A 14,225-nucleotide genomic window follows, 5' to 3' on the forward strand; every position below is an offset into this window, starting at 1 on the left:
TTTTTTATTTTGTCCTTTCGGCTTATCCCATGAGATCAGGGTCGCATATTTATGACTTAACAAAATCCTGTCAGTGCGACTTTACCATTACGCTAACTGCAAATGTTATACGGCTGGAACCACTTTCTGCTTTACGGCCGTTCGTCATTTCCTTTCACACCGGCTCTCTGTCGGGAATTTGCAGCCCGTGAAGACCGGTTGGATTAAAGTGCTTCAAGGGGTATTGCATCGTCCACGGTAAGATTACAGCAAAGTATGTATAAACGTATAAACAGTGTATTTTTACAGTCGTGTTTTAAGATGAATAAAAGCGACACGTTTAAAAGTGTTTGTGGTCTGCCACCCAGTTAGCTTAGCGTCGCTAGCGCGGCCACCTGGCAAGATGACTAGCGTTAGCATTAGTCAACGCTGGCTAACGTGAGTTGACCATCTGCTTCAAATACGAAAAATAAAGTTACAATCTTGGACATACGTTAACTGCTTCTTTGAAATAACATTATTCGCTGAACGTAATACGTCAGTTTTACAGTGGAGTTGAGATGCTTTAGCAGTTTCTGTTAGCATTTAGCTTTATCAGTGAACACATCAGTTATCTAGCTAATGGCAGCGTAACGTTAAGCCAGCGGTGCCAGATGTCCGCTGGCGAAATGTCAATACCCAATGAAAAAGTGTGCATTTCAGATTAATTTAGGGTAGATTTGATAGGTCTAGGCGCAGAGCTTCTTGATCTTAAAAAGTCAGTTAACTTTTGCGACATGTTCCAGTGTTGTCTGTGAGAGGGACAAGTAGCCACGTAACGTTCATCCTGTTTTCGGAACTAAAATATTAACACGATTTTATAAAAGAAACACTGTTTTTATATCATTTATATTTAATGTGATGTGATATTTACTACGTGGGAAAATAACGTTAGCCATGAATTGATCGAATGTTACAATGCACATATTTTACCGTGTAAACTCAAATGCACAAATTCACAACTTACGTCAGTGTGATTTTAGATGAGTGGTGTCACCACTGTTACACAATGTAACTAGCTATTTTCTTAGGCTCTGTGCAAAACGGAAACTTGTTAAATTTAGCGCTAAAAGTTGAATGTTTCTGTGTAGATTTACCTGCTTGTTAATGGATGTCTATGGGTCAATGATGACTAAGCCACTGCGCAACCTGATCAGTGCATTTTTAATTTAGTGCATTGCTGAAGAAATCAGTGCTGCTCTTTGGCTGAGGCCCCAAGAATGATTATTTGGATTGTGGAGATACTTTTGACTTTGGATTTAGTCACTATGTTCGTCTGTGTCTCTCAAAGTTGAAGGTCATGGCAAAGTTCAACGCCCCTGTGATCCAGGACAATCCGTCCGGATGGGGTCCATGTGCTGTCCCAGAGAAATTTAAAGACATGCCTTACCAGCCGTTCAGCAAAGGTGATCGTCTGGGAAAGGTTTGTTTTCTCCTTGTTCTAATGTCTAAAGTTGTTCACTTAAAGAAACCTGAGTTTTCCACAGTTTCTCTCACTGTATTTTCTACCTTTCAGGTAGCTGATTGGACTGGTGCAACTTATCAAGACAAGAGATACACAAGTGAGTGGGACAAGGGTATAAAATGTCCTTAAATGTAGAATTAATTTAATTTAGTTTTTGTAAGGGTAGCATCAATCAATATTTGTGTCTGTGTTAAATTCTGGTCTAATAACTGCATTTCTTTGCAGTTATTAACATTATATCTCTACTATATCATTACTGTGAATGCGCTACACTTTGCCAAAATGCTTTGCACACAGATCATGTTCAGAGATGTAATAGAATCTAGATGCAGGGGCTACATTGTGCTTCTTTAATGTAAAACCAGTGCACAGAAGCAAACGATAGGTCCACTTACAACTTAAAGACTTGACCAACACCAATCAACCCGAATTGATGGTGCCAATATCCAACCAGCTCTTTGTTTTGCGTGGCAATTAGCAACTGTTATACACCAATAGCGGGAATATTCTTCGAAACACTAATTTATAACTGACGGGCAAATCCTTATTCCTTATTCTTGTAGCACATAAACATTTCATTGTTGTTTTTACATCAGTTCTGACAGGTTGGCTAAACACTTTGTAAAGTTAATTCAGCTTAAGGGGCTCTATAAACACAGTCTTTATATGGTAGAAAAGCCCTGCACTTCCTTCCATGTACTGTTATAGAAATTCTCCCTCTTATTTATATATTTCTTATATTGTAAGAGCAAATTGAAACATATATACTCCTCACTACTGTTTACGGAAGTGATTTCTTTAAACGATAATGAAATAAAAAACACAGATTACTGCATCATTTTAAATGGATTTCTTATGTAGTGCTGTATGTATTTTATTCTCAGATAAGTATTCCTCTCAGTTTGGAGGTGGCAGTCAGTATGCCTACTTTCATGAGGAGGATGAGACAAGTTTCCAGCTGGTGGACACGGCCAAGACACAAAAGACTGCTTACCAGAGGAACCGAATGAGGTTTGCTCAGGTACAACAAAACACAGAAACTGTTATTATCGCTATTTCCATAAAGTATCTGAAACGGACAGGAATTCTTCAGTATGTAGTATATAGTTTTTAATTAAACTTAACTTGGTGAGTCATGTTCATCTTACATACCAGGATGATATTTGTTTTAACAGAGGAACCTGCGCAGAGACAAGGACCGTAGGAACCTGACCCAGTTCAACATGCAGACTCTCCCAAAGAGTGCCAAACAAAAGGAGAGGTTAGATTCTTCCAAAGATCTACTTTATGGAGATGTCCTGTCTTAGCCCACTGTTTGAGATGCATTTGTTCTTCTGATCCCCCACATATGAGAAAATGGATTACATTTTGAACATTTTGTGTTGATAGCTGGTCATGTCCTAAATACCTAATGTAAAGTTTGTTTTTTCAGGGATCGTATGCGTCTGCAAAAGAAATTTCAAAAGCAGTTTGGTGTCCGTCAGAAGTGGGACCAGAAATCGCAGGTATTATTTGCTTTAATTGCTACTACTAGAAAAATTCTTAAGCGATTAAAATGATAAATAGATTGTTTAGATCTCATAGATTTTAAAATGCATTAAAACCTGTCAAATTCAAAGAATGTGTTATTGACCAAATTCTTGTAGCGTGATGTATAGTTAGTCTGTTGAGGGCTTTTGTTGATGTGGATTTGATTCCATCAAGGCGCAGCTGAAGCCCAGAGATTCCTCTGTGGAAGTGAGGAGTGACTGGGAGGTGAAGGAGGAGATGGACTTCCCCAGACTGATGAAGATGAGATACATGGAGGTGGCTGACCCTGTAGACATGTAAGTGCAACTGAACTGTTGAACTCTTATCATTAGTCACTGAGCCTGTTTCAGGAGGAAACGCAGAAAAAGACAAACTTTCCTGTTTTTGTCCAGTGAATGCTGTGGTGCTTTGGAGTACTACGATAAGGCTTTTGATCGGATCACTACCCGCAATGAAAAGCAACTGAAGAGTATTAAGAGGATCTTCCACACCGTCACTACTACAGATGATCCTGTCATCCGCAAGGTTCACAATTTTACATAACTAGCTGCCCCTTTTACTTTTGTGTTTTCTTAACTCTAATTAAAATTCTTCTACTTTCCAGTTGGCTAAGACTCAGGGTAATGTGTTTGCCACTGATGCTATCCTGGCCACCCTGATGTGCTGCACACGCTCAGTCAACTCCTGGGACATCATTGTGCAGAGAGTGGGCAACAAGCTGTTTTTTGACAAGAGAGACAACTCTGACTTTGGTGAGGCTTTAAGATAGATAGATACTTTGTTCATCTCGATAGGAAATTCACATGCTCGATATTGGTTTACTTTAAATTCTCATAAAAGCCTGTGAGATAATAGCCTGGTGAATATTTGCAGCCTGGTTTGTATAAGTAAAATTACCTGTAGTGTGTGGCTGACTTGGTAAAATCAGTATATTGTATTTATTCTACAGCAGTGACTTCATTGCGACAATAGAAATTTTATACTGATCTCTTTCTGCTCTGCTTTTCCTAATGTTTTGCTTAACAATGTAATATTTTTAACTTTTGCTCCCAGATTTGCTAACTGTGAGCGAGACTGCCAATGAGCCACCACAGGATGAGGGCAACTCCTTCAACTCTCCCCGTAATCTAGCTATGGAGGCCACATACATTAACCACAACTTCAGCCAGCAGTGTTTGCGCATTGTAAGACCACCCACAATTTTAATTTCTACATATGAAATTTTATGTATGTGAAATTTTAATTCATGGGATCTTTCAAATGACATCCTTCCTCTTATTTGTCAAGTAAAATATTTTTCAGATCTCACACAGAAATTAAAAAGGAACTCCCTCTTGCAGGGAGTTGGATGAGAATAATGTTATAATAATAACTTTAGCAAACTTCTAGTTAGCTTGGGTTTGCAAGCATTTGATTTTTTTTTTATTTTTTTTTAAAGGGTGGAGAGCGCCACAAGTTTCCTAACCCCAACCCATTTGTTGAGGAGGACATGGATAAGAGTGAGGTGGCATCTGTAGCCTACAGGTAGACACAACTTTGTGTGATTGTTTTATTTCCATGATTTCCAGGTGTTCCAGTCTTAGACCAGCTAAACACCCTCCTGTCAATCTTTTTATGTTACAAACTGATCAAACTTGAATAATGTCTACACAGGTGAAATCTAAAGCTCAGTCACACGAGAATTATTGAAGCAAGAAGGTGCAATGATTAGGGAAGCTGCAGTTGTAAAACTGATGAAGAGAAGTAGTTTTCATGCCAGCTAGTACTACATAAAACATTTAGTGTGTCTGTTTGGTGTAGATAAAGTTGACTATATTCTGTCAGACTTGTGTTCTAGCCAATTCCTTTGGTCACCACCACAAGCATCACATGTTCTAAAAAAAAGACCACTGTATTCAAGAGTCAAACAGGTCTGGGGTCACATAAGTAGGGCTGCAACCAGTTACATCCTTTTATTTTGGATTATTGTGCTTCTACATTTTATTATAGTGAAACTTATTAAAATTAGTTCTAGAGCCCAAGGTGATGTCTAAGTAACTTCTCCTGTGAGCACGGATGTTCTTACGATAGCACTCTTCCCCAGAAATTCCTCAAAGTCAGGCTGATGTGTTGTCTTTGTTTTTAAGGTACCGTCACTGGAAGCTTGGGGATGACATTGATCTGATTGTCCGGTGTGAGCATGATGGAGTGATGACCGGTGCCAATGGAGAAGTGTCCTTCATCAACATCAAGACCCTCAACGAATGGGACTCCAGGGCATGTTGATTTTATTTCTAAAGTCTAAACTGTCTAAATATTACCATAGCATGTTTTTGACTGTCACTCTGTTGACACATCTCAGAAATTTGTTATTCATTTAAACTTTAACTATTTAAGATTTTGAACCTCAAATATTGTAGTAGAAAATTTCTGAACATCAGCAGTACATAACATGAGTGAAAGGGTAATAACAGCAAATTCGCGAACCTACGTTTACCAGGGTGTGACCACAATGAATGACTGAAGCTGATCTCAGTTATTGATTGTGAACATTTAAGAAGCATAACTTTAAGTGAACCAAACCTCTTTAAATTCTTTACCATAAAAGGCTTTTGCTCCTCTGTGTTATCAGTATTGCAATGGAGTCGATTGGCGTCAGAAGCTGGACTCTCAGAGAGGAGCCGTCCTGGCCACCGAGTTGAAGAACAACAGCTATAAACTGGCCCGCTGGACCTGCTGCGCTATGCTGGCTGGATCAGAGTACCTCAAACTGGGGTGAGAAGGACACAGCAGTGCCTCATTGCACTCTGGATTGTAGTCTATTACAGAGCAATTGACTATTTTGAAAAATGATTACACACATACACTCAGACCTTGAGTTTCCTGCTCAAGGAACCAGGTCTACAGGGTTATGTTGATAACCATGAAAACTTTGATTCATAGGGTGCATAGACAAATGTTTTTAACATCCCATGATATAGTCAACAGTAATTGAACTCACTTGGCAAATGCACCATTGGTAATGTGTTTTACATTGTATATGTACAATATATACTTGATAAAGTGGCTTAGTTAGAATATGCACAGTTGCAGTGTTTTAAGTGAATAAAGCACAGATATTTTATTGTAGGTAAGCATCCAGGTTTCTAAATACAAAATGCAGTTTCTAACAGAGTAATGGTGTGTGGAATGGGAGAAGCTTAAACTCATGGCCCCTCTGTGTTTTCCTCAGGTACGTGTCTCGGTACCATGTTAAGGACTCTTCTCGCCACGTCATCCTGGGCACCCAGCAATTCAAACCCAACGAGTTTGCCAGCCAGATCAACCTGAGCATGGAAAACGCCTGGGGAATTCTCCGCTGTGTCATTGATATCTGCCGCAAGCTGGATGAAGGCAAATACCTCATCCTCAAGGACCCCAACAAGGTTAGCTTTTTTATTCCTCAAAATTTACAGACCAGAGAGGGTTGTTAATTGCTGGTGCTAAAGTTTGGTTGTTCACATCAACAGCAAGTAATTCGAGTGTACAGCCTGCCTGATGGGACCTTCAGCTCTGATGAAGAGGAGGAAGAAGAGGAAGACGAAGAGGATGAGGAGGAAGAGGGTGAGATTGAGTAATTGCTATTACTTTTAGTTCTACACTCACAGTAGAGCTGCCAGAATTGGCCAGAAGTAATGTTCAAATATTAATTCTACAAAAATACAAATTTTTTAACTGGTTAAATATCTACTTTTGCACATCATGTCCAGGGTTAGCACTGCTGTTGCACACGTAGATGGTCCCTGTTTAAAATCCAGCCATCAGCTGTGGTCTTTATGTGGAGTTGGATGTTCTCCCTATACTGTTACATTAATTGATGAATCTGCTTGATTTATACTCATTTATTCTTTGACAATCATCATGTAGGTTTTGCATAGCTGGCGACCCTATAGAGACCCCTATTGTTTGTAGGACACCAAAAAACTCACCACAGTGGTAAAGAACTCAACAAGGTGGCACAGAAACCTCACCTCCAACCGCTGGTTTAGCAGTGTAATTGCAGTGCAACACAGACGCACAAGTATGAAAGCTCCCAACATAGGACGCTTGTGTAAAAACTATAAATCCAGCTTAATTTTTTTTTTCTCTCAAAGTTGAGAAATATTTTGTCAATCAATATTATATTTAGTTTTATTAATATTTTTTTCTTTATTTGTCTATTGGATTGTGTTATTGACTTTACAATTTGAAAGACATCACGGTACAAGCTTGAGCAGCAGCCTGGTGATTTGTTTTTTGTTACGATTTTGTGCAATTAAAAAAACAAAAATATATACACACACACAATTGTGACACTAAGCTAACATACAGAGAAAAGTACTTTCTAGGCTGAGTAACTACTTACATTGTAACATCTGAGAGGAATAGACTAAAGAAAATTGAAATTTTTAACAGTCTGAACTGTGTGTACTTGCACTAGCATTTTACATTTTGGCTGCATCACCCAACCCAAATTTATTTTTATCAGCTTTATAATCTGTAAACATGCCCCCTTCTTCTAGAATAGTTATTCTGGTTAGTAATTAATTTGTTTCATATTGCAGTTTTATTTATTTTATTTCCATATTTATTCTGTTTTTATCTATAAAATCTCTCAAATCTATTCCATTATCTCTCCTTTTCCACTTCTAGATGAAGAAAATTGAACTGTGGTGTCAACCAAGCCACGCTTCACATACTTATAAACATCTGATTCCTTCTGACTTTCAATAAAGATGACACATTGGCCAAGTGCTTTTAGTATTGTTTTCTGTGTATTAGTACAGTTCAGTGCATGTGTTTGGATTCATTTTGGCAAACTGCAAGAATTACCTATGGAAGTTTATCAGTTCCTTTCTGCTTTGTTGGAACAGCTCAAATGAAAAAATACAGTGTGACCAAATATAATAAAAACCTTAAATCTACATAATTATTTAGTTCTGTTAATTTATAATGATCCTGATTTTTAATTTCAGCATCAGAGTTGGTCTGTTCTACAGTGATGCCTTCAGTTTTTTAGCTGATTGATTAATTGATCAAAATAGTGTTAGTCAAAAGATATGGTGGCAGCATTATGCTATGGGGCTGTTAGTCTTCAGCTGAAACTCAGGCTTTCGTCCTCCGATATTCCAGCAGCTGAACCCTGTTTATCACCAATCTTAATCACTACTGATACATTTTGTTCTACTTGTTCTCAAAGATGATGAACAGGACTCTTTAAATACAAATTTTCATTGAACCAGGACATTTAGTCATCATTTTTGCGGTTTATCACCGTGTTAGAGCACAGTATGCTATGCAGTAAGTACTGAAAACACTGAACAGTTGGACAGAAGGCCAAATTAAAGAGTGACTTCACCAATTTTTAACTTGCTTGCTATGGGTTTAATTTAGGGTGTAAATGTACATCTATGCTTTTAAACTTTCCTGAATTAAAAATATTTTTCTGTTTCTAGCTGAAAAACTCCTCTAGATAAAATCACCCAGAGGCGTTTTTCATCATTAGGAGTTCACATAATGTCATCTGGGGGAGCTCTGAAAAACCAGGTTGAACATGATTACAAACTCCGTAGTATGAGTAACAAGATTACATCTGGAGGCATTTTTCAGCTAGAAGTAGAGATATTTTGATATAGGTCAATGGCAGTTTAATGGCATTTATGTACATATACTACCCGAACTAGAACCGAAAGAAGAAAGGTCAAAATCAGTGAAGGTGTCATTTAAGTTCACCTGTAAAGGTTGTAGTGCATTTTAGGTGCAATTCCAGGTGAAATTCCACCTGAAAGTCAAATATCCCTAACTTTCTTATGATTAGTGTATATTTACAAAATTATATTGTGTATATATTATACAATAATTATTACTATATTGACTACACTACATAATGAACTATTTAAAGTCACAAAAAAGAGGTTGCTCCAAAAACATCTTTACAGGCAAATGTTTAAAGAGCCAAATGAAATCTACCATGATTAATTTTTAAGTTGTAAAAAAATGAAAGGTGGAAGATTCCAAGACAGGAATGCTTTTTATTGGCACTGTGGTAAGTAACTACTTTTAAAGACTTACTTGATTCCCTTGAGCCCTGATTCCCTTTCATCGGGTTTCTAATCTCAAAATGTCTTTTACTACAACACAATAATTGTTCAAATTATACATAAACAGTAGTTTATCTTGGTAAAGGATAACATAGAAAAGCTGTTTCTTACAACTGTCTCCACGTTTATTCTGTTTTACTCTTTTCTACCCTCTTTTCTTCTCTGTTTCCACGTGAAGAGAACTGAAGAGTCGAAAACAGCTCCAGTGACCAAACCAGCCCCATCAATAATCAGCCCTATCTAAACACTTATTTCCTTTTCACATTCCATAAGGACAACTCATTTTCCAACTGTTCTTAGTATTCTTTTTTGTTTAGTGTTTGAGGTTAAAGGATAATTTCATTGTCTAAATCAAGCGTATTGTCCACAATCACCATACTCAGGATGTGGCCTGGTGGATGAGTGGGTAGAGCATCAGACTAGGATGAAGAAGTATCTAGGGTCAAATCACAGCCCATTAACCAGACGCATCCTTGAGCAAGACACTCAGCACCATCTTCATGGGTAACATCTGTAGTCCTCTGCTACCCCCTCCAGGGGGCTGGGTTAAATTTAACAAATTTCTTTGTAACACGTGTGAATGTAGTGTATACACCAATGAGGCATAACATTGTGACCACCTGTGCAATTTGATGCAATCCAATACACTGGCCCCTCTATGAATTACACATTTACAAGGTTATAATTTCTCAGTTTTTAGGGTGAAAGTGTCAGAAAAGTGATAGTAAAATGATACTAAATGCTTATTATTGAGGTCAATGCGGGTGGTGGAGTTGTCCTAGAGTGCAGGATAAGAAGAGATGGTTCTAAATTTTTGGCCACCTCATTCACTTTAAAGAGGCTGACAACTTACTCAAAGAAATTATCTTTTGGGATGTATATCAGTTGGAAAAAGTGCAAAATCTGAGGACTGCCGTGGCCACTTCTACTCCCAGATGAACTTCAGAGACAGATCACCAAGTTTCTCCTGAAGCAGTTTATCAACTCTTTCACTGTGAGCAGCAGAAAATATGTTCTTCCAGTCACCGATCTGACCTGAAATGAACAAAAGAGAACTGAGCAAGAGCGACTCATATAGGTGGGTGAAAAACTTGTGTCCCAAAGATGTTTTTCATCAATCTATTTTTCGAATGTGCACTTGTTTCATCATAATTTATTTTATTATTAATTAATGAAAGGGGATGCAAACATTTGCACTCAACTGTATAGCTGCACAGGTGCTGCAGTTATGCTACATTACCTTTGCGCATGAAGTTTCCTTTCAGCTTCTCTTTTGGTAGAAACTCATAGTTGGCCTTGAAGTCTTTCTTCATGGTCTTAAATGTAGATTTTTCTACTACTTGATCGATCGCTGCTTCACTGAGCTTTTTTCCTAAGAAACTACAGATTTTAGTTACGGCTGATTTCAGGTCCTAAAAGAAAAGCAAAAGATAAAAAAAAAGACCTTAACCAAAGACCAAGGCTGACAAGGCTGGTGTGTTTTCAAACAAACAACCCAGAGAGAAAATCACATTTTACCAAAATCATGTCCTCATAGGTCAGGAAGAGAATGTTGTACTCGTCTTTCTTCGAATGCCATTCCCTGATGTGATCAAACCAGGAGGATCCTGGAACTGTATGTAAAACGTATCACTTTACATTGTATTTTCCTTAAATGAACAATATTTTTAAAGTTAATTATGTGCAAATGCCAACAACATGTCACAAGAAGATTAAATGCTAAAATTCAAGAGTAATATAAATTTTCAAATTATTCAAATTAATTAATAACATAAGGCTCAAAAATGTTGGTATAGTTGGAGCTGATTTTAACCAATTTATGTGCTGCCAAGTGGTTAAGTCATAAATCATAAATCAGCATTTATCAGCATTCATCATAGCAGTTTTATGAAAACAATATTTTTATATTTGCTTTTCTCCTTTGCTTAGAAACTTGTGTCCACTGTAAATTTGTATTATCAAAACAGTTAACACATGGGCCGAAACAGAAGCTCACTGCCCGAAATAACACATTTTGTTTTACTAACAAAACATTGAAAACATGCCACAGAAGCACATTTTCACACTTTCAATCAGTAGACAGCAAAATACAAAATCAATCTGTTACGTTACGGTGATTTTACTAGAGATAAACTTTGCACTTTGCATTTTAAATTACTGAAAAAGCGAGATTTACTAAAAAGGTTTTCTTGATTCGTTTATGTGCACAGGTCTTTCTGCTTTTCAACTGTCTTTGATATATAAGATCTACAGTGAGCATCTAAACCAGACCAATTCAGATGCTTAGTATGGCACAGCATGTGTATGGCTTCTCTATTCAGTTGAAAAAAAAAAATCAGCTTAAAAATCTGGAATTTTTTTTAATACCGTACTGCATCAGATTTCATTCTTGTAACATATTGTACAGGTAAAATACAGGGGAAAAAACGAAACCAAATGGAAATTATGAGTGAAAATATCACAAAAATCCAAATAAAAATCTTAAATACACTGAAATTTACATTTAGTCTCAATTCTGCTACAGGTTCTCATCAACATCACTTTGACTGTTTTCCCTGGTCTTTGATCCAGACATGCAAATAGCAAGAAGAGGAGCATCTTTTATAGATGGATGAGGACTGATCGCACACATAAACATAAGGAATATTAGTCATTTCTATCAGCTGGGAACATTTGAATGAAGTTTGGGTCACTGAATGACACGTGTGTTACTGGTTTTGAATGAAGATGCAAAGACTGTTTGAAACCAATTGAAAAGGGTTTTTGCAACAGAAAACTTCTGCTGTGTTAAGAAGGTGATGATGATGATGATCAATAGGAACCAAGTTTCATTAAACGAGAAAAACTGTGAAACCACCAGGTGGTGTTAATGTTGTGCCCGATTGGTGTAAATGATGTAAAGCGTAGAATGCACAAATGTGTTTTTGATGTAAGTGCTAACAACTCTTTGACATTTGAAATGTCACAACAACTCCATTCAATTCAACTTTATTTAAATAGCATCAATTAACAACAAAATCATCTCAAAGCAACTGATTTGTTTATGATTATTCTGATTGTGTAGCCGAGGTATCTCACTGTTTCCCGCCAAATAATCCTCAAAAAAACAGTCAAAGCTCTTGGGAGTCTGCAAGCCGGAAAAAGCGCTGCTGAAGTGGTAATAGGAGACGAGGTTGTCCTTAGGATTACGCGTCACGTAGATGATCTGACATAAAACAAACAACAATAAACGTGTAGGCTGATACTGCACATGTATATATCCATCTCTTCTCCATGCTAAATTTCTTCAAATAATTCTTTACAGTATTTACTATCTGCTGTGTTGTTGGGCACATATATTAGGTGTATTTTTCCTGCCAAGAAAATATTATTAAAAATCATAATCACAGTGTACTACATCAAATTTTCTTTTTACTATGCAGCTTCAATCTGTCATTTATGCCTATTGCCATTAAGTACTGCCCCAAGCAGAAGTCTGGCAACACAAAACAGCCCCACAAACAGGGTGGAGGCATTGAGAAAAAAAGTAAATTTGAAGGAGATCAGACAAATGTGAGGGAGCAGTTACAATTGAAAATGTGTTGAGTCAGTAAAAGGACCTTAAACTCTGATCTAATGTGGATGGGAAGCCAGTGAAGAGATGCAAGAATTCGGGTGATGTGAACAAATATCTTTTTTCTGTCTTTTTTTCAATTCCTGGCAGGGGTGGGCTTCTACACAATACAGACCTTTGCCTTCTTATCCATCAGTCCCCGAGGCATAAAAGGTGGTGTAAGGTGAGTAGCAAAGAAACGTGGAGAGGGTCGCAAAGAGTAGTCTGCACGGCCTTCTGTGTACTCCAGCCATGGCATTTGCTCCAAGTTGTTTGGATATTCATTCAGAACCCCATCTAACTCACAGATGCAGATGATGATCTGCTGAGTCCATATAGTACCTGTGAAGGGACAAATTTGTGGGACATTATCAGATTGTTATTGAATCTGTTTGCCAGGCAGGACAGAAAACTGTGAATTCAAATAATGTAATTAAGAGTTGTTTCACTGACCTGACTTTGGATATGTGACGAGGTATATGTCACTGTCTCGTACTTCAAAGCTCTGAAGTGAATCCAAATGCTCTGCAGTTGTTAAACTAACAGCAAAGTTGTAGTTTTTATACCTACACATATAGCTATTGATATGCTCCATGTCAGATCTGAAATCCTCCCAAAAATGAGAGAAACGTCTGTGTATGGGATTGTCAGGACCACACGGGAAAACCTTTCAGCTCTAAAGTGCAGCAGCTGAACTCTGGACTTTGATTTATATATTTTCTAGCTGTTTGCTTCTGCTTTTATAGACCTCTACGTGAATTGCTGTCTGCTTGTAACCTTATGTAACACAGTTTTAGGGTTTATTTCGACACTTTGATTAATGTGACAGTCCAGTACTATTCATCCCATTAATTTCATTATCATCTATTATTTTCTTGTTAGTTTAACGTTGAAAAACCTTAAAAAGATACAAATGAAAAATGCACATCTCTTAATTACGCACAGTTAGCAATAAACATTAAATCTAAATGTAAATGACTCAAATACAATTCTCATTAGTATCACAATTAGTGTCCAATTTTATGTTGGATGACAGTTGGATGACTTTTTCCCATATATAATTTCATCGTTGCACAGTCCCTTTTACTTTTCATCATAGGCTCATATTGTGCTATGTCTAAAACTCTGTGAAACTACAAACATTTAATAATTTTATTTTTTAACTGAACTTCTATTTTGCTTAGGACCAAACTAATCATGCACAGCAATTTCCCTAAGGCGTAAAGAAATAGTCCTGTGCCTAAAGCTAATGCTTACTCAGCAACAATCTCTACCTTTAAATAGTCCATTCATTTAAAGTTTAGTATTTTACCGTCTGGTTCTCTGGATTTTGTAGATGTATCAATCTATCACAATCCCACCGCAGATCAGAACCAGCGTCTTCTTGAGGTTGTTAACTCAAAGTAAACGTTGGTTCATAAGTCTTGGGAGTACGGACGTTTCAACTTTCCTGCTCAGTAAATGTATCTGCGGTGGAGGGTTAGTTAAAAATGAATTAGTTAACAGTTTAATGTTTACTGTG

General features: G+C 37.3%; 2 protein-coding genes across 4 annotated transcripts; one reads left to right on the top strand and one right to left on the bottom strand.

The window, feature by feature from the left end:
- The first annotated feature begins 79 nt into the window (after nucleotides 1-79).
- eif3d (eukaryotic translation initiation factor 3, subunit D) lies at nucleotides 80-7,765 on the top strand. Of its 3 annotated transcripts, none has more exons than XM_067477683.1 (16): nucleotides 80-237; nucleotides 1,310-1,441; nucleotides 1,535-1,580; nucleotides 2,368-2,504; nucleotides 2,659-2,744; nucleotides 2,916-2,988; nucleotides 3,188-3,309; nucleotides 3,406-3,538; nucleotides 3,618-3,765; nucleotides 4,067-4,197; nucleotides 4,452-4,537; nucleotides 5,140-5,269; nucleotides 5,625-5,767; nucleotides 6,225-6,417; nucleotides 6,502-6,595; nucleotides 7,664-7,765. In XM_067477683.1, exons 2-16 carry the CDS (start codon nucleotides 1,319-1,321, stop codon nucleotides 7,675-7,677), a joined length of 1,659 nt encoding a protein of 552 aa, XP_067333784.1. In that variant the 5' UTR covers nucleotides 80-237; nucleotides 1,310-1,318; the 3' UTR covers nucleotides 7,678-7,765. The 3 variants fall into 3 exon arrangements, with proteins under 3 accessions (XP_067333784.1, XP_067333786.1, XP_067333785.1); XM_067477685.1 differs by having other exon boundaries at nucleotides 3,194-3,309; XM_067477684.1 differs by having other exon boundaries at nucleotides 121-253.
- Nucleotides 7,766-7,911: 146 nt separating this feature from the next.
- sult3st1 (sulfotransferase family 3, cytosolic sulfotransferase 1) lies at nucleotides 7,912-13,401 on the bottom strand. The gene is made up of 6 exons (XM_067477686.1): nucleotides 13,157-13,401; nucleotides 12,840-13,045; nucleotides 12,190-12,316; nucleotides 10,630-10,724; nucleotides 10,352-10,523; nucleotides 7,912-10,146 (listed from the first exon to the last, which is right to left on the bottom strand). The coding sequence occupies exons 1-6, from the start codon at nucleotides 13,296-13,298 to the stop codon at nucleotides 10,037-10,039; spliced, it is 852 nt and encodes a 283-aa protein (XP_067333787.1). The 5' UTR covers nucleotides 13,299-13,401; the 3' UTR covers nucleotides 7,912-10,036.
- Between the last annotated feature and the right edge of the window lie 824 nt (nucleotides 13,402-14,225).

This window comes from Channa argus, chromosome 15 (genome assembly GCF_033026475.1).
Source record: "Channa argus isolate prfri chromosome 15, Channa argus male v1.0, whole genome shotgun sequence".
NCBI classification, from domain to species: Eukaryota; Metazoa; Chordata; class Actinopteri; order Anabantiformes; family Channidae; genus Channa; species Channa argus.

Bases quoted from the DNA above. Each gene is read 5' to 3' on its own strand.
- eif3d (XM_067477683.1), top strand. From the start codon at position 1,319: ATGGCAAAGTTCAACGCCCCTGTGATCCAGGACAATCCGTCCGGATGG. The intron at 1,581-2,367 runs GTGAGTGGGACA...TTTTATTCTCAG, and splicing joins TCAAGACAAGAGATACACAA to ATAAGTATTCCTCTCAGTTT. The intron at 2,745-2,915 runs GTTAGATTCTTC...TTGTTTTTTCAG, and splicing joins AGTGCCAAACAAAAGGAGAG to GGATCGTATGCGTCTGCAAA.
- sult3st1 (XM_067477686.1), bottom strand. From the start codon at position 13,298: ATGGAGCATATCAATAGCTATATGTGTAGGTATAAAAACTACAACTTT. The intron at 10,725-12,189 runs GTGAGATACCTC...TTTTACATACAG, and splicing joins GGATTATTTGGCGGGAAACA to TTCCAGGATCCTCCTGGTTT. The intron at 10,147-10,351 runs GTAATGTAGCAT...TGTTCATTTCAG, and splicing joins AGGAAACTTCATGCGCAAAG to GTCAGATCGGTGACTGGAAG.